This window comes from Aspergillus thermomutatus, assembly GCF_002237265.1.
Source record: "Aspergillus thermomutatus strain HMR AF 39 chromosome Unknown NODE_141, whole genome shotgun sequence".
NCBI lineage: Eukaryota > Fungi > Ascomycota > Eurotiomycetes > Eurotiales > Aspergillaceae > Aspergillus > Aspergillus thermomutatus.
The window spans coordinates 17046-38507 of record NW_020798190.1 but is presented as its reverse complement, the minus strand read 5'-3'; the positions used below and the strand labels follow the sequence as shown (position 1 = coordinate 38507).

The 21462-nt window shown below is 50.4% G+C and overlaps 9 protein-coding genes across 9 annotated transcripts; 7 read left to right on the top strand and 2 right to left on the bottom strand.

Annotated features, from left to right (window-relative positions):
* Positions 1 to 667: 667 nt before the first annotated feature.
* Positions 668 to 3136, top strand: pabA (aminodeoxychorismate synthase pabA; the record flags this gene model as incomplete). Its single annotated transcript, XM_026758213.1, has 1 exon — positions 668 to 3136. The coding sequence occupies one exon, from the start codon at positions 668 to 670 to the stop codon at positions 3134 to 3136; it is 2469 nt and encodes an 822-aa protein (XP_026613102.1).
* Positions 3137 to 3660: 524 nt separating this feature from the next.
* On the top strand, positions 3661 to 4775 carry med6 (mediator complex subunit MED6; the record flags this gene model as incomplete). Its single annotated transcript, XM_026758068.1, has 3 exons — positions 3661 to 3754; positions 3831 to 4192; positions 4257 to 4775. 3 exons carry the CDS (start codon positions 3661 to 3663, stop codon positions 4773 to 4775), a joined length of 975 nt encoding a protein of 324 aa, XP_026613101.1.
* A 544-nt stretch (positions 4776 to 5319) lies between these two features.
* On the top strand, positions 5320 to 6165 carry CDV56_104298 (LOG family protein; the record flags this gene model as incomplete). Its single annotated transcript, XM_026757917.1, has 2 exons — positions 5320 to 5363; positions 5481 to 6165. 2 exons carry the CDS (start codon positions 5320 to 5322, stop codon positions 6163 to 6165), a joined length of 729 nt encoding a protein of 242 aa, XP_026613100.1.
* A 318-nt stretch (positions 6166 to 6483) lies between these two features.
* On the bottom strand, positions 6484 to 7426 carry pre5 (proteasome core particle subunit alpha 6; the record flags this gene model as incomplete). The annotated part of the gene is made up of 3 exons (XM_026757802.1): positions 6484 to 7122; positions 7206 to 7317; positions 7389 to 7426. The coding sequence occupies 3 exons, from the start codon at positions 7424 to 7426 to the stop codon at positions 6484 to 6486; spliced, it is 789 nt and encodes a 262-aa protein (XP_026613099.1).
* A 482-nt stretch (positions 7427 to 7908) lies between these two features.
* CDV56_104073 (Vps55 family protein) lies at positions 7909 to 8484 on the top strand (the record flags this gene model as incomplete). Its single annotated transcript, XM_026757692.1, has 3 exons — positions 7909 to 7947; positions 8016 to 8229; positions 8351 to 8484. 3 exons carry the CDS (start codon positions 7909 to 7911, stop codon positions 8482 to 8484), a joined length of 387 nt encoding a protein of 128 aa, XP_026613098.1.
* Positions 8485 to 9055: 571 nt separating this feature from the next.
* CDV56_103872 (uncharacterized protein) lies at positions 9056 to 10482 on the top strand (the record flags this gene model as incomplete). The annotated part of the gene is made up of 2 exons (XM_026757491.1): positions 9056 to 9107; positions 9167 to 10482. 2 exons carry the CDS (start codon positions 9056 to 9058, stop codon positions 10480 to 10482), a joined length of 1368 nt encoding a protein of 455 aa, XP_026613097.1.
* Positions 10483 to 10934: 452 nt separating this feature from the next.
* Positions 10935 to 11651, top strand: CDV56_103750 (UPF0220 family protein; the record flags this gene model as incomplete). Its single annotated transcript, XM_026757369.1, has 4 exons — positions 10935 to 11033; positions 11101 to 11361; positions 11428 to 11525; positions 11588 to 11651. The coding sequence occupies 4 exons, from the start codon at positions 10935 to 10937 to the stop codon at positions 11649 to 11651; spliced, it is 522 nt and encodes a 173-aa protein (XP_026613096.1).
* Positions 11652 to 12466: 815 nt separating this feature from the next.
* fes1 (Hsp70 nucleotide exchange factor FES1) lies at positions 12467 to 13184 on the bottom strand (the record flags this gene model as incomplete). Its single annotated transcript, XM_026757221.1, has 2 exons — positions 12467 to 12715; positions 12786 to 13184. 2 exons carry the CDS (start codon positions 13182 to 13184, stop codon positions 12467 to 12469), a joined length of 648 nt encoding a protein of 215 aa, XP_026613095.1.
* Positions 13185 to 15090: 1906 nt separating this feature from the next.
* Positions 15091 to 17001, top strand: act1 (actin ACT1; the record flags this gene model as incomplete). Its single annotated transcript, XM_026756808.1, has 6 exons — positions 15091 to 15097; positions 15250 to 15280; positions 15544 to 15599; positions 15816 to 15846; positions 15918 to 16689; positions 16771 to 17001. The coding sequence occupies 6 exons, from the start codon at positions 15091 to 15093 to the stop codon at positions 16999 to 17001; spliced, it is 1128 nt and encodes a 375-aa protein (XP_026613094.1).
* Between the last annotated feature and the right edge of the window lie 4461 nt (positions 17002 to 21462).

The following is a 21462-nucleotide window of genomic DNA, read 5'->3' as shown; positions in this document are numbered from 1 at the left end:
CCTTCTCTCCTTTCCTCGTCGTATGAGAGGCTTCCACTGGTGCTTGAGTGAGACCCTGGAGTAGCAGGCAGTCTATATGGTCGAATACACCAAACAGAACAACCACACAGGACAATTGTTGCCACTGACATCCAAAGATATTTTCCCTCCCTTTCCTCTCCCAATCATCTTTGTCGATTGATGCCGGACAGTTGGGGGGAAGAAGGTTATCGGAGAAAGACCCAAGGATCGCAGAGCAAAATGTTCCGTTGATTGCCGCTCCACTTCCAGGGACCTTTTCTTTCCGCGTGGTTTTTTATCTACTGTGTACTAGTCACTGTCACTCCTATTCATTCATGATTTTTCTTTTTTTTTATGTTTCAACTCCTTTGGACTTCTAAAATATTTCCAGTATATTCAATATTCCCATGGAAATGATTAACTGATCAATAACTGGCTCCTCAAGTAGGAGGACAGTGTGAAAGTTTACCTATCGCCACTCTCGGAGATAGCGGTTTGGCGATGAATTCTCGCTGTCGACTAGATACACTCTGGACGTTCTTGATTCATTTTCCCTTGGTTGATCACAGTGTTGGATAATTGCGTTCAACTTTCATCTCGCACTCTGACACACTCGCCTTTTGGGGTTTCTCTGTGAGTACCGTTGGAGCCTCCGGGCCACAGCAATATGGCGCCATTTATAGGCGACGATGAGACGGCTTCAGGTGCTGGTCAGTCATCTGGCTCGAGTGTTGATGCACCTGCTCGAAGAAATGTCCTCTACATTGATGCATACGATTCCTTCTCCTATAATGTTGTCGCAATGCTCGAAGAAATTCTGGAGGTTCAGGTCTCGGTGATAACCATCGACTCCGACTGGCCAGACGGCAACATGGTCGACTACCTGCAGCATTTCGAAGCTGTCGTGCTTGGCCCTGGTCCAGGTGATCCGAATATTGCCAAAGATGTCGGCATCATGCAGGATATTTGGAGCCTGAGCGGCGCGGATATGTTACCTGTGTTCGGAATCTGTCTTGGTTTTCAGAGTCTCTGTCTTTATCAGGGCATTCCTATAGGACGACTGCCATATCCACTACATGGCCAGGTTCATCGAATCAAGACTTTGAAAAAGGACATTTTCGAAAACGTGCGAGATGTCGAGGTGACGCTTTATCACTCGCTTTATGCCAAATTGGATGCTCCGGAACAGTTGACTGGGAAGGCCGATAGTCAAAACCTTCATGCCGATCGATTCGCTTCCAAGGACCTCGATCTTCTAGCTTGGTTCTTCCTAGAGGACGGAAAGACCCAGGTCCCCATGGCTGTGCGCCACAAAAGTAAACCCTTTTGGGGGGTGCAGTTTCACCCTGAATCGTGCAAATCTGACAGGGAAGCTTGCGCTGAGTTGCTCAGAAGATGGTGGGATATGTCCCTAAATTACAACAAGAAGACCGGGCGTGGAGGATATGGTATTCTTCCCGACCCTAACCACTACGCCAGTGGTAGTATTACTCTTCCCGACGCCGCGTCCACAATGTTGGATTGGAGCGCAAGCACTTCCTCCTGTTCCACATATCGTACCTTCACAGCGAAGAGTCTCAACGCCGAAGTAATCTGCGAGAACTTGAATGCCCCCGACTCGCCAACCGTGCTATTTCAGTCTAATGGGAGGCACAGCATAATTTCGGTGCCAAGCCTCGCCAGCTGGAGGCTCGAATACTATGCTGAGACTCAGAGACTGCTGCTAGAGAAGCTGCAGGAACGCCATGGGACAGAAAGTGCTCCAAGTGGGCGGTCAGTCACAGAGAACATTATCGAGAGATCCTTGTCGGTCTCTCAATTCTGGAATACGCTGAGGTTTGTGATGGACATGAAGAAGGTTGATTCAGGAAGTCTCACCGTGCCGTTCTGGGGAGGTTTTCTGGGTTACTTTTCCTATGAAATGGGGCTCGCCTGTCTTACACGTCCCAAAACAGCTGCGAAAATCCATCCGACCAGCGAAAATACTGGAGAAGATCCTGCCGACGCCAGTTTGCTGTGGACTGAAAGGAGTATCGTTGTCGACCACAAGACAGGTCAAATCACGGTCCAGTCAACACGGGCTGACGATGATCTACCGACTGGATGGCTTCATCAGACCGAGCAGTTCTTACAGGACCTTGCACGTAGCAAGAGTCAATGCAAAGTCAGCACCAGCAACACCGAGGCAGAGTTCTTGGATTTTATCCTCAAGCAGAGCGTCATCAAATTCCCAACCCAGGAGAATTATCAGAGGCAGATCGAGGCTTGTCAGGCTGAGTTGGAGGCTGGTGAATCCTACGAACTATGTCTCACTGGCGAAACGTCGATTAAGTTACCCTCTCCAGCTAGCCAGAGCGGCCGCGCCAGTTTCCCCTGGAAGCTGTACAAGCGTTTGAGGAAGTACAACCCCGCCGCCTTCAGTGGTTTTGCGCGACTAGGTCACGTCAAGATTGTCAGCAGCAGCCCCGAATGCTTCCTCAACTGGGATCGAAACTCTACGCTGGAAATGAAGCCAATGAAGGGCACTGTGAGGAAAACCGAAGATATGACCATGGAGAAGGCCAGGGAAATTCTTGGATCGACGAAAGAGATGGCGGAGAATCTCATGATCGCGGATCTGATCCGCCACGACCTCTACGGTATCTGTGGCTCGGGGGGCGTTCACGTAGAAAAACTCCTGGAAGTGGAGGATCACGGACGTGTCTATCAAATGATCACTCATGTCAAAGCCAGGGTTGATCGAAATCGGCCCGGATTTGCCGCGCGGGATATGCCGCAATTACCCTCCTCGAACATGTCCGGATACGGACTGACCGCGTTGCAAAGATGTCTGCCGCCCGGCTCGATGACCGGTGCCCCTAAGGAACGCTCATGCATGCACCTAAGCTCAATCGAGGACCGAAAACGTGGGGTCTATTCGGGCATCATGGGCTTCCTGGACCTCGGTGGCGGGGGCAGCTTCTCGGTGCTCATCCGCACAGCTTTCACCTGCTCAAATGAGCAAGATGACGAGCAGCTCTGGCGAATTGGCGCCGGAGGAGCTGTGACCACTCTGAGTACTCCCGAAGGGGAATGGGATGAGATGTTAACCAAGTTGCGTACGGTCTGTGGGATTTTCGCTCCGCTTAACCCATAGCGAGCGCTTCTTCTTTCTTGTGATGATGTTTTGGGTACCAAGGCGAATACTTCAACATTTGCAGCGTCTTTTTATTCGCGATTGGCATTAGACGATAAAGGTCGATTCAACATTCAGCGTGTGGGACTTACGGCATGGCGTTAGGATACTCCGAGATACCTCATGAAGAAATCTATATGGCATTAGACAAAAATATACATACTCTCATTTTTTGTGACTTGGTTCTTCAAGTGAGGAACGGCGTCTCTTCACATGTACCTTGCAGTTCCGATGACCATCAATATTCTGTAGTAGTTTAGGCTCTACTCGGTATGGAATGCGGCAGCTTTTTGATATCAATCATCAACGCGCTGCAAACATCCCAAACATCACTTTCTATCTCCGCAGAGAGCTATCAACTGGGTCAACATCTGCGATTACACCCGCGATCCCTGGAAAGACAATCGAGCATCGTTGCGACCTAGCTCTCGACCTCTACGCGTGCTACAAATTTAGTCTATTCTGGAAGTTTAAGGAGCATCTCAATGGCCGGTCCTCAGGATGCTTCGTTAGAGGAGATTCTCTGGCGGTCTCCCCCGCACGTCCAGATGATGGGAGGATATCTGCATTCGAATAACAGTAAGGGCAGCTTTTCTGGGCTTAGCAAGCTTGCAGACTTCAGAACCAACTTTTTGACACGATGAGCAACGATCAGTCCTATTCTATTTTGCAGAATCACCCTTCTTCGATGCCACCTCGAATAACGCCTCCCTCGCTATTCAGGCCAACTACAATGAAGCCTTTCGCCATTTCGTCGAGACCCGCGAGGCCTTTGAAGGGCGGTTGCGGACTATGCAAGGCTTGGAGTTCGTCGTCGCTTACGATCCGTTGCAAGCCGCAGCGCAGACAGATACTCAATTCGCTCACGAACCCTCGAACGTATGGGTGATTCGCAAGCAAATGCGGCGAAAGCGCGCTGGTCAGGAAGATGAGGTGGTGGTCCTGTCGACATTCTTTGTGGTGGGGGATTGTATCTACATGGCTCCCTCAGTTGCAAGTGTCGTCGGTAACCGCATTGTACGTTTACAATGGTTCTATTTCTTTCGCGTTTGAGAAGGGATGGCTAACCGAGTCGCATCAGCTCTCTGCTGTCACATCCCTAACCAGTCTACTGAAAACCGCATCGACGCTGCCGACCTTCACCCCAGCCCATGGACATACCTATCTACCACCAGCTCCCAAACCGACTGATGCCGGTCAACCTGGCGTGCCGTCTCAGCAGAGCAAGGAGAATACGCCCATGCCCGATGCAGAGAATCCGGCCCGAGTCCCGCTGGTGGGGTCGCAGACGGGGAACACTGCTTCTACATTCCAGGATACGAGGACACTTGCCGAATCGCTCAATCTGTTTCTCAGATATGGGGACGAGTACATGGATGAGAATCCATTGGTCGGCGAGCCTGGATCGTTTATCATGTCCAAGGCCAATGACGTAGAACGGACAGCGACAGCAAAACAGCCGCCAAATGCGATCCCTACCAAGATGGGGACTCCATTGGTGAGAGTTGATACACCAGGCAAGGGGCCTGAGAAGGTCGGCACTCCATCTAGCTCTGATGAGAGTAGATTAAAGAAGAAAAAGGGTCGAGTTGGGGGTTGAAACATGGCCTCCCACATATTGTATTAAACTTCTAGAGACAAGATACCCAATAACTGAACAGCTCGGACTTACTATTGATACGACTATTTGTAAATCAAGCAAGGGCATAGCTCTACGCTACCAGATTTAGATGAAGCTAAGGCAAATGGCAGTGCAATATTGATGATCATTGCACCCAAAAATGGATCTGATCAAGCAATGTGGTAGCTAGGCTGCAGCAACTTATCGCATACCCGTAAAGGTATTTGCTCGGAGATGACTCATAGAGCAGTACAGAAAAGGAGCACAAGCTGTTGCCCATGATCATAGACATGGTTGCATTCTCAAAATCATGTCCGAATAAACAAGAAGATTATTATTGTTCTTTGATCTTTTTGGCTCCGCTGATCCTGAGGCTGTGGAATGTACCCTGCTTATCCGCAAGATATATTTATCGTCGCCCGCCTACCAACGATTGTTTCCGAATATTACACTGAATACGTATTCTTTCTTGATAGCATTAAAGCATAGATTGTCCAATCTGTGACAACCCATAGCAATCACCATGACTACCACACAACAAGACAAGCCTGCAGTCGTCTGTGTCTTGTAAGCCACGCCTCCCCACCCCGCCATCCATCGCAAATGAATACCGTTGCTCCTAAACAACAAGCTCTCCACCTCTCACATGATGAAAGCTGATTGACGCAATGCAATCCTTTACAGTTGCGGCTCAGGCGCAGGCAATGACCCCATCCACATGGAGACAGCGCGCGCCCTAGCCCACGAATTCCACAAGAACAACGTCCATCTCGTCTACGGCGGCGGCACAAAGGGTCTGATGGGCGAGTTGGCGCGCACGCTCGTCTCCCTGTCCGGCCCGCAAGCCGTCCACGGCGTCATTCCCCGGGCGCTCGTGCGCGTTGAACCAGGCTACGACAATACGCGGGAGGAAGAGAAGCCCACCGAGAGCAGCGGGAAGAGTGCCGAGCGGACCATCAAGGAACCCCTTGACAAGACCGCTCTGCTCGGGGAGTCCGAGTACGGAACCACGACGATTGTGCCGGACATGCATACGCGGAAGCGCCTCATGGCTGAGAAGGTCATGGAGGGAGGTCCCGGTTCGGGATTCGTTTCGCTGGCGGGTGGGTTTGGCACCATTGAGGAAGTCATGGAGATGACGACCTGGAATCAACTGGGCATTCACCATCTGGGAATTGTGTTGCTGAACATCAATGGATACTGGGACGGGCTGTTGTCGTGGGTGCAGAATGCCGTCAAGGAGGGGTACATTGGTGCAGACAATGGCAAGATCCTAGTCGAGGCGAAGGATCCTCGCGAGGTTCTGCCGAAGCTGCTGGAGTACCGGGTTAGCAATGGCAGGATGAACCTGGATTGGGGCCAGGAATGAGTGCAGTCCAACCGGTTGCTTGTTGGCATTATCTTCGGCTGAAGGACTGTTTTGAAATAGTAATCTCGGTACATGGGATGAAATAGACCTAGAGGATACATGCAAAAGCAAGAGATACTACCATTACGAATTGCTGCGCTTCAAGTTGTGCACGATCAGTGATGGATCCAAAATCTCACAACCATATCTCGAAGTCAGATCATACTGCCGAAGATGCCGGAGCATAGAAATAAGCACAGTGAAGCGGATGCAATCAGACCGCATGAGGAGGAAAGAGATCAAGCTTGCATATCTATGGGCGTTAAGATTCAAAGGGAACTATGAATCGACCTCCATCGACTCCTCTTCTTTCGTCTCCCCGGACTCTGCCTGTTCAAGAGCTTCCAGCAACGGTGAGACGTGCTGGCCATCGTATAACTTGAAACTCTCGACCTTGCCCTTAGCCCCCTCTCCAGCAAGACCCACCACACCGACAGATGTGTTGTCCACCGTCAGCTCCTTGTCATGAGACAAAGTTTCTTTCAAAGCCCGAAGCCCGTGGCTAATCAGCTCGTCCCGGCTGCAGTCGGCGAATTTGTCCAGATTTCGCTCCAGGTAAGTCCGCGCCATTTGCGAACGAGCCCCGATGGCGCAAGCAAGCATCTCTTGGATCATGCCGGATGGCTGGAATTCGAACAGATGGGGTCCCGCCTCGTCGACACCTGCAACGAGCAGACCGACACCGTATGGTCGCTTACCATATTGCTGAGTATTGGTCTGGGCGCGATCGCCGATCTGAGTAACGATACGATCCACTGGCAGCGGGCGGCCGTAAGTCATTCTGGAACCAAGGCACTGCTGCTTCATGAAGTTGGAGAGTACACGAGCGTCCGATGCCAGACCGGCGATAGCAATGCCCATATGGGAGTCAACTTCGATGATCTTCTTCTGATAGGAGGATAGTTCTTCGGCGTTTCGCTAGAAGATAGCAGATTAAACCGTATTAGCATATCAGCTGTCCTCTGCGATGGAAGCAAGTGAAATCCGATGACAGTTCGAACCTTTAGACCGACCAGCACGGCATGTGTCTTGTTGACAAGTCCCACGACGACTGATCCTTGCTTGACTGCTTCCTGTGCATATTCAACCTGGAATATCCGGCCTTGCGGCGAGCTGTCCCAATCAATGGTTTATCAGATACGAGAAAGCTTCACATCATGGATAGGATAGCTCGGGAGACCTACAAGGTGACCGCATCGTTGTCGTAATTGTTTCTGAACATGATTGCGGGCTATGGTTGAGGAGTGACTGGAGTAAGGAGAATTCGGTCTTGATAGAATATGCTCCTGTGAAGCTCAAATAGTAACAGGAAGAGATGGGAAAAGATTGATGATGCAGGGGGGGAAGAGAAACAAGCAGTATTCAAGCAGGCAGTGAGCGACTGACGCGGTGACCTCCAGCAACAGTCAGTAGTAAGGGAAGCTCTCCGCCTGCTGGATAAGCTTGGGCCTGTGTGCCTGAGGCTGCCAACGCTCCATTGCCAACGTCACCTCCACAGCTGCAGCTGTGCCGCTACCAGCCCACCACGCCTGTCACTCTATCACTCAAATCGACCCGGACCGTCTCGATGCAGACAAAACTGTCCCTGTGATTTTGACCTTACCTGATATCTGGAGTCAAGCTGCTGTTGGCTCTGTTTACGCAGAACGAATCCTTAATCTCTCACCTGCCTTTGGGCCTTCGAGGTCCTGTATCTCCGCAGTCATGATGGCGGGTCTTAAGACTATTATCGCGCTCTCCTTTGTGAGTCTCCCGTTACTTATTATCGCTTTGGTGGCGCATTGTACTGATCTGGTATTCTTACTGCTTAGGTTCTCGCCATTGGTTTTCTTCTGGTCATCCTCTCCTCCGCTCTTTGGCACAACTTCCTTCCGTTGACTGTGGTTGCGACATATGTCATCGCTCCTCTACCGAACTGGATTTGCGCCCGATGCGCCAATCCGGATGATTTTATGGACAGCTCTGGCAACGCAGTCGCTGATTTTGGGCGTTTCTTGACTGGCTTCCTAGTATTGATGGGTATTGGTGAGTTTAACCCTACTACTACCCTCTTTCCTCTGTCGCAATTGTGCCTCATAGAATGACCTCATTATATGTCTTGCAAATCTTTTGTCATATGACTGGTGTCTAATGCAGATGAATCTAGCCCTACCGGCTGTGCTTGCGCATAGCGGCGCTATCCAGCTCCCTGCCATGATCATGTCCATCCTCGGAGGTCTTCTGATTTACGGCACTATTATCAGTTTCTCGATGTTCTTCAAGGAGCAAGAGGAGTTTTGATCTCCGTAAAGCGTCGGCTGCAACGGGGAACGCTCGGGGGCGAATACCTTCTCTACAAAACATTCTAGCAGACCATTTATAAACCTCTGTGAAGTCTGAGGGCACTGGCTCATCGCAAGTGACGATTTTTTCTTTTTTTCTTTTTCGCTTGATTTGACATACGGTTACTCTTATGTGAAGTTTCATGAATTGCAGCCTGTTCCATTGGACCTTGCTTTCGTCAGCGATACGAACGGTGTACTATAGCCGATGCGAAGTTATATAGAGCATTACCACGGTATTTCTTGGTTAATAACCCTAGCTGAGCTTGAGCTTCGATTTTCCTTTTGAATTCCATGCAATATCCTTGCAGGATATTGGTATAGATATAATTTCAGATCAGCCATGTCGTCTAATTAGTTCACATAGATGGAATAGACAGCACGTGACCTCGCGCCGGTCTTCAGAGCGTGTCGTGGTGCAAGTTGAAGCCTCCGACTACAGCATCCTAATTTAAGTGCGTCTCTATCTGTACCAGCGAAATTTTATATTGGCAAGATATGTGGTTCTCGGGCCATATAGTTACTTTAAAATGGACATCTGGTCTGGAGCCATTGCGCTGGACAGGCAATCTCAGCTTCGAGGTACGGCTTCACGCGACTGAGCCCGCTGCTTTGCGCGCTGCTCACTACCGAATCTACAGGTTTACGTCTAATCGACCCGACGTCGAATTGGCAATCGGATACACTCAAAGACTCAATTTTGGCCTTTCGCTCCTTCGTTAATCCCGCACTAATACCGGTTTATGCGAGAACTGGACCGAGCCTTGAAGTACACACAGCTGACATTGAAACATCACAATGGCTTAAGAGCAAATTGCTGGGCAATATATGGTTGGAGGAGGAGGAACTAGAAAAGTTCGAGACGTTTCAATGTCCGGTTGGAATCCTTCTCAGTATCAACAGACCATCGGGAACCAAGGCCTCTGGTCTCCTTGCAACAGATCTATTGGTCTATGGTGTCTTGTCAAGCGCAGCCTCGTTTGAACGGCCACCTACTCCGCCTATCTCATCTTCGCCCGGGTCGAGTGAGTATGCATCTCATGTTCATAAGCAGGAGTTGAGGATCTATGCGACCCCCCTCTCTTCATCCCTCATCACAAAGACTCAGGCTCTTTGTTCCCCACCGCGAAATCCGGACGGGCTCGCCAGCGATGGTCGATTTTCTGAATTTCTTCCGGACATTCGGTCACCCAGTCCCAAGCGTAAACGAGTCGCTACGCTGTTTGAGACAGCTGCTCAGCACCACAAGAAAGTGCGACAGAAAGGAGGAGAGGCAGTGTCCCAGTTGATGGCCAGCTCACTTTCTCATTCTTCCCAACATCGGCAGACTCTCAGAATCAAGCGTGAGTCCGAGGAACCGTCACTTCCACTATTAGAAAGGATAGTCTCTCAGCGGTCGCGGTCATTGTCCATTGGAGCCAATCTGCATCCCCTCAAACCGTCTGATCTTCGAAATGAACAGTCCCGACCCAGCAGCCGCAGAAGTCACTTTACTTCGCGAAAGAACACCCCGAATCCATTCTTGGAATCTACCTCCCGAAGGCAACAGTCGCCGGCGTTACCCTCTTCGGATGACAAGTTGGAGCCTTCTTCGACACCTAAAGATGCAGAAACCATTGTTTCTGAGAATAAAAACACCATCACTCGTACCATCTTGACATGCATGCGATTGTACGGCTTCAATCGCTCATCGCGATCTACAAGCACAGCCAAAAATGGCAACGGGACGAATTCCGATATAAATTTGCCCACGGAGATAGGGGCAACATCCAGTACCGACGAAGATGAGTTCAAGACCATGTATCATGCAACTTATCGCGCATCAACATTTGCCCTCCGCAAGTATCTGAAGGAATGCTCCGGCACCGGCGCAAAGGACCTTCCGCCTTTGCTAGAAAAAGAAAAGGCAATGACATATATAGACGAGTTTTTGAGACTATTTTGTGAAGAGCATTAATACCTGTCTGGTACAGGCTGATGAGATACGATATCATGAATACTTGATCTTGAAGCAATTTGGTTGGTCCACATCTAGATCCGGGGTCTCAATGTCTATGAAGAGAGCTATTTTGTAGGCTTGTAACCGCGTAGCTGACTCGCTCTACAGCAGTATTCGCACAAGTAAATTCAACCAAGTCAGACATGATTGTTTCAGATGTCTGTGGCGAGCAAACAATTAAATCATAATCCCGTTATTTGCCATGTTGATACGGAGTAGAAAGGCAAGGATGCGCTACGCAATATGTCGGATATTGTGAATCTCCGAGCTCCGGGCACGACTGCATCATAACCCCAGATAGCTGTGCATCCGCATGTCGATCGAGCAAATATACATACGTCCCCACGCCTATGTTGGAGTTCTAGCATAGATAGTCGATCCCACGTTTTTGAATCTAACAAAAACTCGCAATGGAAGTTTCCAACAACCGTCTCTTCCGATGGTCCAAGCCAGAATGGCTGAATAACTCGACCGTTCGCAGTGCGGGCGTCTACACGTCTGGAGCTCTGGTGGGCTACACCCCGTCTTCTTCAACGCAACTGAGCACAAGAGTGACTGACTATATATTGCGACCAGTTCTCCCTCGGATTCTTCTTCCTCGTCGATGCCGCGGCATTCTCGCACAGCTCGCGCAACGGGTCGAATGTACACGTCAAGTTCGTCGACTGGATTCCCGGCATCTGCTCGGCGCTCGGAATGTTGGTGATCAACTCGATTGAGAAGTCGCGGCTGCAGGCAGATAGCTTCAGCTATAGCGGGAGCGGAGTGGCCTGGAAGGCGCGGTTTGTGCTGTTCCTGGGGTTTGCGCTTCTGGCGGGCGGTTTGGCGGGGAGTGTGGTCCGTCTTTTCTTTCTTTGCTCCTGCTGCAGACGTCGAAGACTGAAGTACTGACTGGAAACATAGACGGTCATGGTCTTGAAATATCTGATCAAGCAGTACCCGTTACCGACGTTGTATTTTGGAATCGCTAACGTCATCGCCAATGGCTTGGTCATGCTCAGGTTTGTTGATGCGTTTCCGTGCAGCTCTACGTCTGTCTCAGTTGCTGACTGATTTGCTGCAGTACTATTGTTCTATGGATCTCGCAGAACATAGAGGATGATTACACCTACAACCTCGCGTTGTAGCCATGGACTGGTTTTGGATTTTGCGTGGGTTGTTCGATGTCTTTTTGGGTACGAGTAGGAGCATGTCCAGTGCGTCACAGCCATACGCTCTTTGCTTTCCCGGGACTGGCGCACTTGTACTCGAGTTCTGTACTTTCAGCCTGTCATACCTATACTCATGTTTATGTTTATACTCGATGAATTGTTCTACGATTGAAATTCCAAAGATTACAAGCTTGCTTGCGTAGAGAACATAGGTAGTAGAATAGCGTATCGGAAATGGTCTTTGGGCATGTATACATCGCTCTTGGCATTAACGTAAGGGTAATCTAAGGCTAGGCAGCGACCTTTCATACATCATCTAAAATAGTGAAGATTACGCAAGCTGGCGCGAAAGGAAAGCCAAATTTGTTTTTTACAGTTATTGATCAATATTGTCCGTGTACACGTGCAATGCACGTAGCGCAGTGGTTATAAATCTGCAAACAGGCAACATGCAAGCTTCCTCCCTCGGAGCAAAGGTCGGAAGTGCAAACATAGCAGCAGCCTAGCGGAGTCATGCTCAACGCTTGACTTCGCGCTGATATACAGGTAGGAGGATGAGAGTCCGCCAAGCATAGCTCACTCGAAGAGGAGCTAGTCATGTTCTTATACAACCGAGCGGTGGTCACCCACCGACGACCCAGACACGCGGGGCCACACGCAGCAATGGCGGGCGGCAGGGGTGACGATACTCCTGCCCCTATCGGAGCCATTCATCCGGTTCGTGAAGTTCACACATGTGATAGCATCACAGCGAATGAGAGAATATGTCCAAATGCAATGTAGACGTAGGTTCACGCGGAGACTTCGGACGGGTGAGCCCTGAGTCTGTCCAGCAAGGCATCGATAGCATCCATATCTCCCGCATCGACCTTTTCTCCGCGAGGGTATCCTTCGGGAAGGTGCTTGACGAACTCGTCCATGGCGGGTTGGTAGTTGCGGACTCCGGAAGAGATGGCGTACACTGCCTTCTTGCGAGCGGCGGGTGCCGGGTCCGAGGTGGACATGGAGACGAGGGTTGGGAGGACATTGAAACCGATGAGCTGGAGATGCACTCTGTTAGCATTTTTCTCCACGGTACAACGGGAAGTGAGCCGGGAACAAAGCCCATACCTTATCCTGCGCTTTTTCGTTATTCTGCACGGCGGTTCCGATGCACCAGGCGGCCATGCGCCTCATTTCGGCTTCCTCGTGCTTGAGCAGTTCCACGAGGGGCGTCCACAGACCCAGGGGCTCCAGATTGTTCGCGTTATCGATAGACTCGATGAGCTGTTCGAAGTTGTCGAATGCGATCATCTTGTTCTCGAGATCGACTTCGTCCGAGTGAAGCGCTTCCATGGCGGCTTTCATGAGGTCGGCATCTGAGGGGCCACCGAACAGGGCGGAGAGCATCTCAGGGTTCAGACTGCGAGAGGTAGGGGCTTGAGCAGCGCCATCGGAATCGCCGGCCTGCTTGGCTGAAGTTGAGTTCTCGATACTCCATTTGAGGAGATTGTTCATGTTGGGGTCCATGGTGATGATATGATAGTGATTTGATCTAGGGTTGAAACCTGAGGTCGCTGGAGAGTATGCTCAGAATATAGCAATTGATATATGACGATGATATATTCGGGTACCAGATTGAAAATCGAATTGAATGTATTGCAATCTTTATGAAGAAAATGTGTCTCAGACAATTTTCTTTTTCTTATTGCTTTATTTCGGAGTAGCATCTCCAGACGGGCGGCGGTATTAGGTTGTTCTGACGAATCGAGATGATTCATGGGCGTTCCACCCGCTTCCACATGCCCACACACAGAACGACACCAGTAAGAACAGTTGTATAGAATTATTATTTGAGGAGGATTCTACGGACATTCAGGGGCATAAATTTAAGATCAATAGTAGGTGTTAGCCGTAGATCATCATTACTGGTATGGGACACTGTATGGCTGTTTAGGACCTGCTCTTCTGTAAACTGCCCCGCCATTCGCCGCTTAACCCCGCGATGAGATATGGCTGAGTTCATTTGGCCACCAGTTGTTCCTAGGGCAAATTCTTGGGTTTTAGAATTTGATGAAGATTTGTTGAGTGTGCCTCTTCAGTATTCTCATGGTATTTGTGCGCACTGGATGCATATGAAGAAGAGATTGAAGCTTTGATGCTGCCACTGTTCTATGGATGATCTGGATCCTCCCAAAAGGCGGTGAATATAAGCCCAGAACCAGCTGTCTCCTTCTCTCCAAGATGATAGGGGAATACAGAAGATCATTGACATCCAAGAGAGTCAATCAGGCACTCATGCACATGGGGTCAATAATATAGAGCCTGGACTATCTACTCTGTAGACTACCACTAGGCTGATTCTTCCGCTCTTATTGCAGTGATGGACTGCTATGGCCTAATCTTACAGGGGTTCTTGGTAAGGAATCAAGAAACAAACCGATTCCAGCAGGTAAGGTAAGGGTTTGTAGCATATTTCGATGGCCATTCATCAGAATGTATCCAATATACAAGACAGTACGGAGTACCTCCATCTTTATGGTAAGGGGATTCGATGATCGGTAAGGTAGCTTATAGGATGAGGATGAGGATGAACCCTTTTTCTGGTCCGCCCGGTGACAGGAGGAACCATCCCCAAGCTTCCGATCCATGATTGGGGCATTGATGCCTTTTTCTGGTCCTTGGATAGGGATCTGCCCCACGAAGCATGCGCAATTGTTTTTTGCCATCCTCCTGGCCTCGTGGAAGGCCACCTAAGCGTTATCACTCGCCATGCTCAACATGCTTCCTTCAGATCGAGATACTAGATAGATATCGACGGAGGAAATGATTCTGCCTTATGGATTTCCAGACTTCCATGGAGTACGGCGTTGGAGCTTACTCTACCGAGCGTCTTTCATCAGCAGCCGCATCGTCATCATCAGAGGCAACAGTATTCTGGAACAATTAGCATTAGTCTATCTGAAGATGATTATCATAGTTCAGCTTCAAATAGGCATCACTTTTGTAGAAATCAATATTCTTCATGATTTCTCTGTAGACATATCCATATAAATACTTTGGATAACGGTATCAGTGGCGGTGGACAGCCTCCACCACACCACTAGTCCACTCCCTTTTAGTCCCCTCTTCTCCCTTCTCCTTCTCCTCCATCCCCCGACCAATACTACTAGGTTACCTTACCGCTAACCCAGCTAGCTATCCTACTTCTCTCGCTCCTCTCTTTCTCTCCCTCTCTCTCCCTCACTCTCTCACTTGCTCTTCTCTCCTCCTACACAAACCCATCCGTTCCCAACTTACGTACTCAAACTCAACTTTCCCATCCACCTCCCCTCTTATCTCTTTTCTCCCTCCCATTTTCTATCTCTCTCCCTCTTCTCTTTAATTTTCTTTTTTTCTTCTCTGTAGTTTTCGTCTTAATCCTATTTCTGTCACCATGGAAGGTATGTTGTTTCTGACACCTCAACAGCTTTGCTTGGGTTCCCTGCCACCAAACAACAACCCCCCCCCCGTTCCACCACCCCCCTCCTGCTCGCTTGCCTTACACACCGTCATAGTGGACAACAACTGACAATTGCATCGTCTCAATTTACAGAAGAAGTTGCTGCTCTCGTCATCGACAATGGGTATGTTCCTTTATCTTCAGCATTATTTGATGGTTCTCTCTCGACTTTGGCTTTGTTTATCCAAGGAATCCCGCTCCTGGGCCTCCTGACCGTCCGAGTTGTCGGTCGCTCCTTTGGCGCCTTTTCCAGTCTCCAGCGCTGGCATCAGTTGCCCCTCTCGGAGTTCTTCACTTGGATTCTCTTTCTATTCAATGCAGAGAGACAAATGCTCTTGAGATGATGAACGCAATAATTGGTATCTCGTACTGACACTTGGTTCGTAGTTCGGGTATGTGCAAGGCCGGTTTCGCCGGTGACGATGCTCCCCGTGCTGTCTTCCGTAAGTCAACCCCTCACCCCATAATGCTAGACCTTCGAGTCAACCCCTCCTACAATATGTCATCCCTTGATGTCACTGTGCAGGTTGTCGCCAAGGGGATCTGTCAATCGTTGCCCTTGCGTCGGGTGGCTCTTCCCTAGTGGCGGCTTCCTCTTCCTTAATCATCGTGCGCGACATCTTAATTTGATGAGTTGAAAATGCTAACATGCGAGATAGCCTCCATTGTCGGTCGTCCCCGTCACCATGGGTAAATAACCCCCCTACTATTCTGATCTGTCGCGCTAGCTCGAATTATGGTCGCTGACGTTTTCAACGCAGTATCATGATTGGTATGGGCCAGAAGGACTCGTATGTCGGTGATGAGGCACAGTCGAAGCGTGGTATCCTCACCCTCAGATACCCCATCGAGCACGGTGTCGTCACGAACTGGGATGACATGGAGAAGATCTGGCATCACACATTCTACAACGAGCTCCGTGTCGCTCCTGAGGAGCACCCTGTCCTCTTGACCGAAGCCCCCATCAACCCCAAGTCCAACCGTGAGAAGATGACCCAGATTGTCTTCGAGACCTTCAACGCTCCCGCCTTCTACGTCTCCATCCAGGCCGTTCTCTCCCTCTACGCCTCCGGTCGTACCACCGGTATTGTCCTTGACTCTGGTGATGGTGTCACTCACGTTGTCCCCATCTACGAGGGTTTCGCTCTCCCCCACGCTATCTCCCGTGTCGACATGGCTGGTCGTGATCTGACGGACTACCTGATGAAGATCCTGGCTGAGCGTGGTTACACCTTCTCCACTACCGCTGAGCGTGAAATTGTCCGTGACATTAAGGAGAAGCTTTGCTACGTCGCCCTCGACTTTGAGCAGGAGATTCAGACTGCCTCCCAGAGCTCCAGCTTGGAGAAGTCCTATGAACTTCCCGATGGCCAGGTCATCACCATTGGTAACGAGCGTTTCCGTGCTCCTGAGGCTCTCTTCCAGCCTAGCGTTCTGGGTCTGGAAAGCGGCGGTATCCACGTCACCACTTTCAACTCCATCATGAAGTGTGATGTCGACGTCCGTAAGGATCTCTACGGCAATATTGTCATGGTAAGCCCTACTACTACTTTTCTGTTCCGGCTCACGCCATCTTTTCTCAATCGTGTGCTCATTTTTCTTTTCTTCGTTTAGTCTGGTGGTACCACCATGTACCCCGGTATCTCCGACCGTATGCAAAAGGAAATCACCGCCCTTGCTCCCTCGTCTATGAAGGTCAAGATCATTGCTCCTCCTGAGCGTAAATACTCTGTGTGGATTGGTGGTTCCATCCTGGCCTCTCTGTCCACCTTCCAGCAGATGTGGATCTCCAAGCAGGAGTACGACGAGAGCGGTCCTTCGATCGTTCACCGCAAGTGCTTCTAAGGTATGACGATCTTCCATAAATGTTCTCCTGATTTGTCCATGACACCAAGCTGACCGGGCTACAGCTCTTGCATTTGGTTCTTTTTCTTCGCTCGTACTGTCCCGTTGTATCAAAAGACCGAACGGAGGGAATGGTGACATGCAGGCCTTCTCGACTCGCACTATGAGGAAAAGATTGCCTGGAAAAGGAATTTTTTTATATTAGTTGTGAAATAGAGATGGTTTACCATTGAGATGCCTGTTGCTCGGTGTACCGGCAATTTCTGACGGCTCACAGGATGTGGCCCGAAGGAGTAGTGGTAGCCGATAAAAGGAAGCAGTGTAGAGGGAGTGTACATGGGTCTTGTGGACGGTGCGGTGACGGTCCTCGTATAGTTCAGCGCATGTTTGAATCCTATTGCTTCCCATGTTTGACCCGATTGAGATTCTGATCTTCGGGCCTGCTCTTTATCTTCAACAATTTGGAATATCGCTGGAGACTTTGGTCTTCGGTGCTGGTATGAGTCCTGTAGTCTGTTTTATAAGTATGATGTCACAGCCTAGATCTCGTGCCTGGCCAGTATGAATGCAGTTGCTGACGGTGGTTGGCAGTTGTATCACATGATTTCAGGCCTGGAATCTAGGTGCTCTTGCAGGAGTACATAGTTGTGTGGTTATTGCTTGTATTCATTCTATAAGTGCATTTCACTCAACCTATGGATTATTGTCATTCATCCCTCATCATCACTTATGTAGTAGGCAACTCAAGTTGTCGTCAACAAATATATAGATAATCAAAAAAAAAAAAAAACTTTCAGAGAGCATGTCATAAGATATAGTAGGTAACAAAGAAGGAAAAGAAATTTTTGTTCTTCGCAAGCAGTTTCAAGCATCCCAGGTCTGCAATCCCTCAAGCACACAGCCTTCCTCGCCGCCCTGGCGGGGCTTGAGCTCACCGACTTGGTAGACGACTTCACCCTCCTTCTCGAAGAGTTCCTTGACCGCGGCCTCGGATCCCTTCTCGACCACGATGACCATGCCGACACCGCAGTTGAAGGCGCGCGCCATCTCGGTGGCGGAGACGTTGCCGTTTCTCTTGAGCCAGGCGAAGACGGGGGGAAGTTGCCAGGCGGAGACGTTGATGTGTGCCGAGAGGGTCGAGGGAAGCATGCGGGGCACGTTCTCGACCAGACCGCCACCGGTGATGTGGGCGAGACCCTTGATGGCGGAGGAGGAACCGCTGGCGCTGTTGGAGGGCGGAATTGACAGAGCTTTCAGGATGGGCTTGACGTAGATGCGGGTAGGGGTGAGGAGGGCGCGGCCCAGGGTCAGAGATTCGGAGGAAGAGGAAGAGAAAGGCATAGTGAAGGGGGCGGGGTCGTTGTAGCTCAGTCCGGATCTTTCGACGATCTTGCGGACCAAGGAATATCCGTTGGAGTGAGGGCCAGAGGAGGCCAACGCGAGCAGGACATCACCGGCTTGCATGGCAGAGGTGGCTGGCAGGATGGCCCGGGCGTTCTCGCCGGTGGTGTTGATGGCACCGACGGCGGCACCAACGGCGTCGTAGGTCTCGTCGACAAAGAGGCCTGGCATCTCGGCGGTTTCACCGCCGATCAAGGCACAGCCCGCCTGCACGCAACCGTCCGCGACGCCGGTCACGAAGGCGGCGGCGGTTTCGACGTCCAACTTACCGCAAGAGTAGCAGTCAAGGAAGAAGAGGGGCTCGGCACCCTGAACAACCAAGTCGTTGACGTTCATGGCAACCAGATCGATTCCCACGGTGTCGTGTACACCCACAGTGTGGGCAATCTTCAACTTGGTTCCGACTCCATCGATCGCTCCGATCAGAGTGGGGGAATTAGGGTGGTAGGCAGAGTTGGAGGCGGCAAGGGAGAAGAGTCCTCCGAAGCCACCGATCACTGCGTCCGTGCCAGGGCGCTTTGTACGAGCGACACAGCTCTTAATCTTGTTGACAAGATCATTGCCAGCGTCGATGGACACGCCAGCAGAGGCATAGGTGAGAGACTGCTGCTGCTGGGAAGCAGCTGCGTCCCTCTGTCTGAAGGCACGGTGTGCAATATCCTTGCGGTAGAACATGCCTTCAAAGTGAATTGTCGAAATGCCAGCGTAACTCTTGCGGAGTGCTTCCTCGAGGCTGAATGCAGTAGCGGTGGAAGCAATGACACGGCCACCGTTGGTCTGCAGTTCGTTGCCGGAAAGTTTAGTTCCGGCATGGAAGATCAATGTGTCTTCGGGTGCTGGATCCAGAGTGATTGCCTTACCCTTGGCGTAGGAGCCGGGGTAACCACCCGCTACGGCAATCACAGTGGTGGAGAAGTTGGGCTTGATCTTGATGTCCACACCGTCAAGCCAGTGCTCAGTGCAGGCAATCATGATCTGGGCCAGGTCGGTATCATCGCTGAGCAACGGAAGCAAGGTCTGTGTTTCCGGATCTCCGCCACGGACATTGTATTCGAGGACCTTAGGGCCGTTTTTGGTCATCATGAGACCGGTGAAGAGGATACCCACAAAGGGGAAACCTAATGTCATCAAATTGATTAGCATACATCCGACAAAGCTAGAAGTGGGTCGAATCCAGACGAACCATCCTTTCTCATGCCGTCAACCGTTGGCTGCACAATGGTGCGGTCGATTTCCTCCAGAACCTCCTTTGATGAGATGGGAGTTGGGGCATAGCAGCCCATTCCGCCGGTGTTAGGACCCTGGTCACCATCGAAGATTCGCTTGTGATCCTGCGCAGGAGGGAGGGAGCGAATAGTATAGCCGTCGCTGAAGGTGAGGATACTGAGTTCGTCGCCCTCAAGATACTCCTCGATAACAACCTCATTACCAGCATCTCCAAACTGATGATCCAGCATCATTTCGCGGAGCGCTTGGTGGGCCTCCTCCTTGGTCTGTGGGATAATGACACCTTTACCAGCTGCTAACCCATCTGCCTTGATGACAACGTTGTGGTTCACCGAGTCGAGGTACTGACGTGCGGGCTCATATTCGTAGAAGTTCTGGTATGCGGCGGTGGGGATGTTGTGGCGCTTCATGAAGTCCTTGGAGAAGGTCTTGGATCCCTCCATGCGGGCTGCAGCCTTGGAAGGCCCAAAGCATCTAATTCCGACTGTCACGCACGTCAATATGCTTGTCCCGTACTCTTAAGTATCACCCAGAGGGTCCCCCGGGGAACCACCACCCACCTGCGTGGAAATAGCCTTGAATGCCGTCCACAAGAGGCGCCTCAGGTCCAGGAACGACCAGGTTGACACCATTCTTCTGCGCAAACTCCACAAGGCCAGGGTAATCGTCTCCCTTAACGTTGGCGTTGGTAATCTTGCTGGAGGCACCCTGAGCAGTACCACCATTGCCTGGAGCGACATAGACGATATCGACGCGGGGCGATTGGCTCAGCTTCCAGGCATACGCATGTTCGCGTCCACCGTTACCGACAACAAGGACGCGCAATTGTTCCTGGGCCATCTTGGATGCAGTTTTCTCGAGCAAACCTGAAAGAGATGAGTCATATTAGCGTTTTGGCGAGAAGGCAGTGAGGATTGTTGTAATTGTTCCAATTGTTCTGACTCAAGAGCGAACGCGCGGTCATGTTCAGAGATGAAGTAAATCATATTCCCAGCGCAGAGAAGTCAAGAGAGATTGGACTCGATCAGACATCATCGAGGACAGACAATCATGAACCCCTCGGAGGGGCACCTGGCCAGTGCCCCTCACTCATTGCATGTTCACAATTGGCAGTGGGATGGCACAAGACAATCATGATAGACGCCAGGATAACCAAAAGCCAGAGATTGCTCACCTCTTGAGAGAATTGACTTGAGATCAAACTGCGTTGACAGCAGTAAATGTGGCTGTTGGGAAAAGAAGCTTTCCACAGATCATCCCAAAAGGCACTGCGCCGGTTTTTTTTTTTTTTCTCATCGCGGGACGGCGGGCCCTCTTTTTCCCTTCCGACCCCGGATTCGGCGATACGCAGATCGGCCTCATCTTCTGATGGCTATCCCAGGAGGTGTATCCCGTCAATTGCTCCCTAATAGAAGTAAATAGTTATTATTTGAAGGGTCTTGACTGAGATATCCAAGAGTGCTTCGAATTCTGAAGGTGCAAAGAGGTTTCCGAGACCTCTTACACTATTACTACATCTATTGCACGTAGCACTTTTATCACCGAGTAATTTCGAATTCGTACAGCAGCTTTGATATGTCGATCTGCACATCATTGATTTCTTCAGGCAGTCACTCTTTCAATGAACACTATGCGAAGATCATCGCCAACCCATCCATACATAACACTATCTCCATCTCCATCTCCATCGTTCTATCTGAACTGTTATCAGTAGAGCAAGGGCGGTGAACGCCAACCGGCAGAAAAAGCCAAAAAAAGACCCATTAGACGCTTGAAGATCTCGCGTTTACAGCATCGCTTGACCTCCACGACTTCAGTCAATTGAGCGGACAA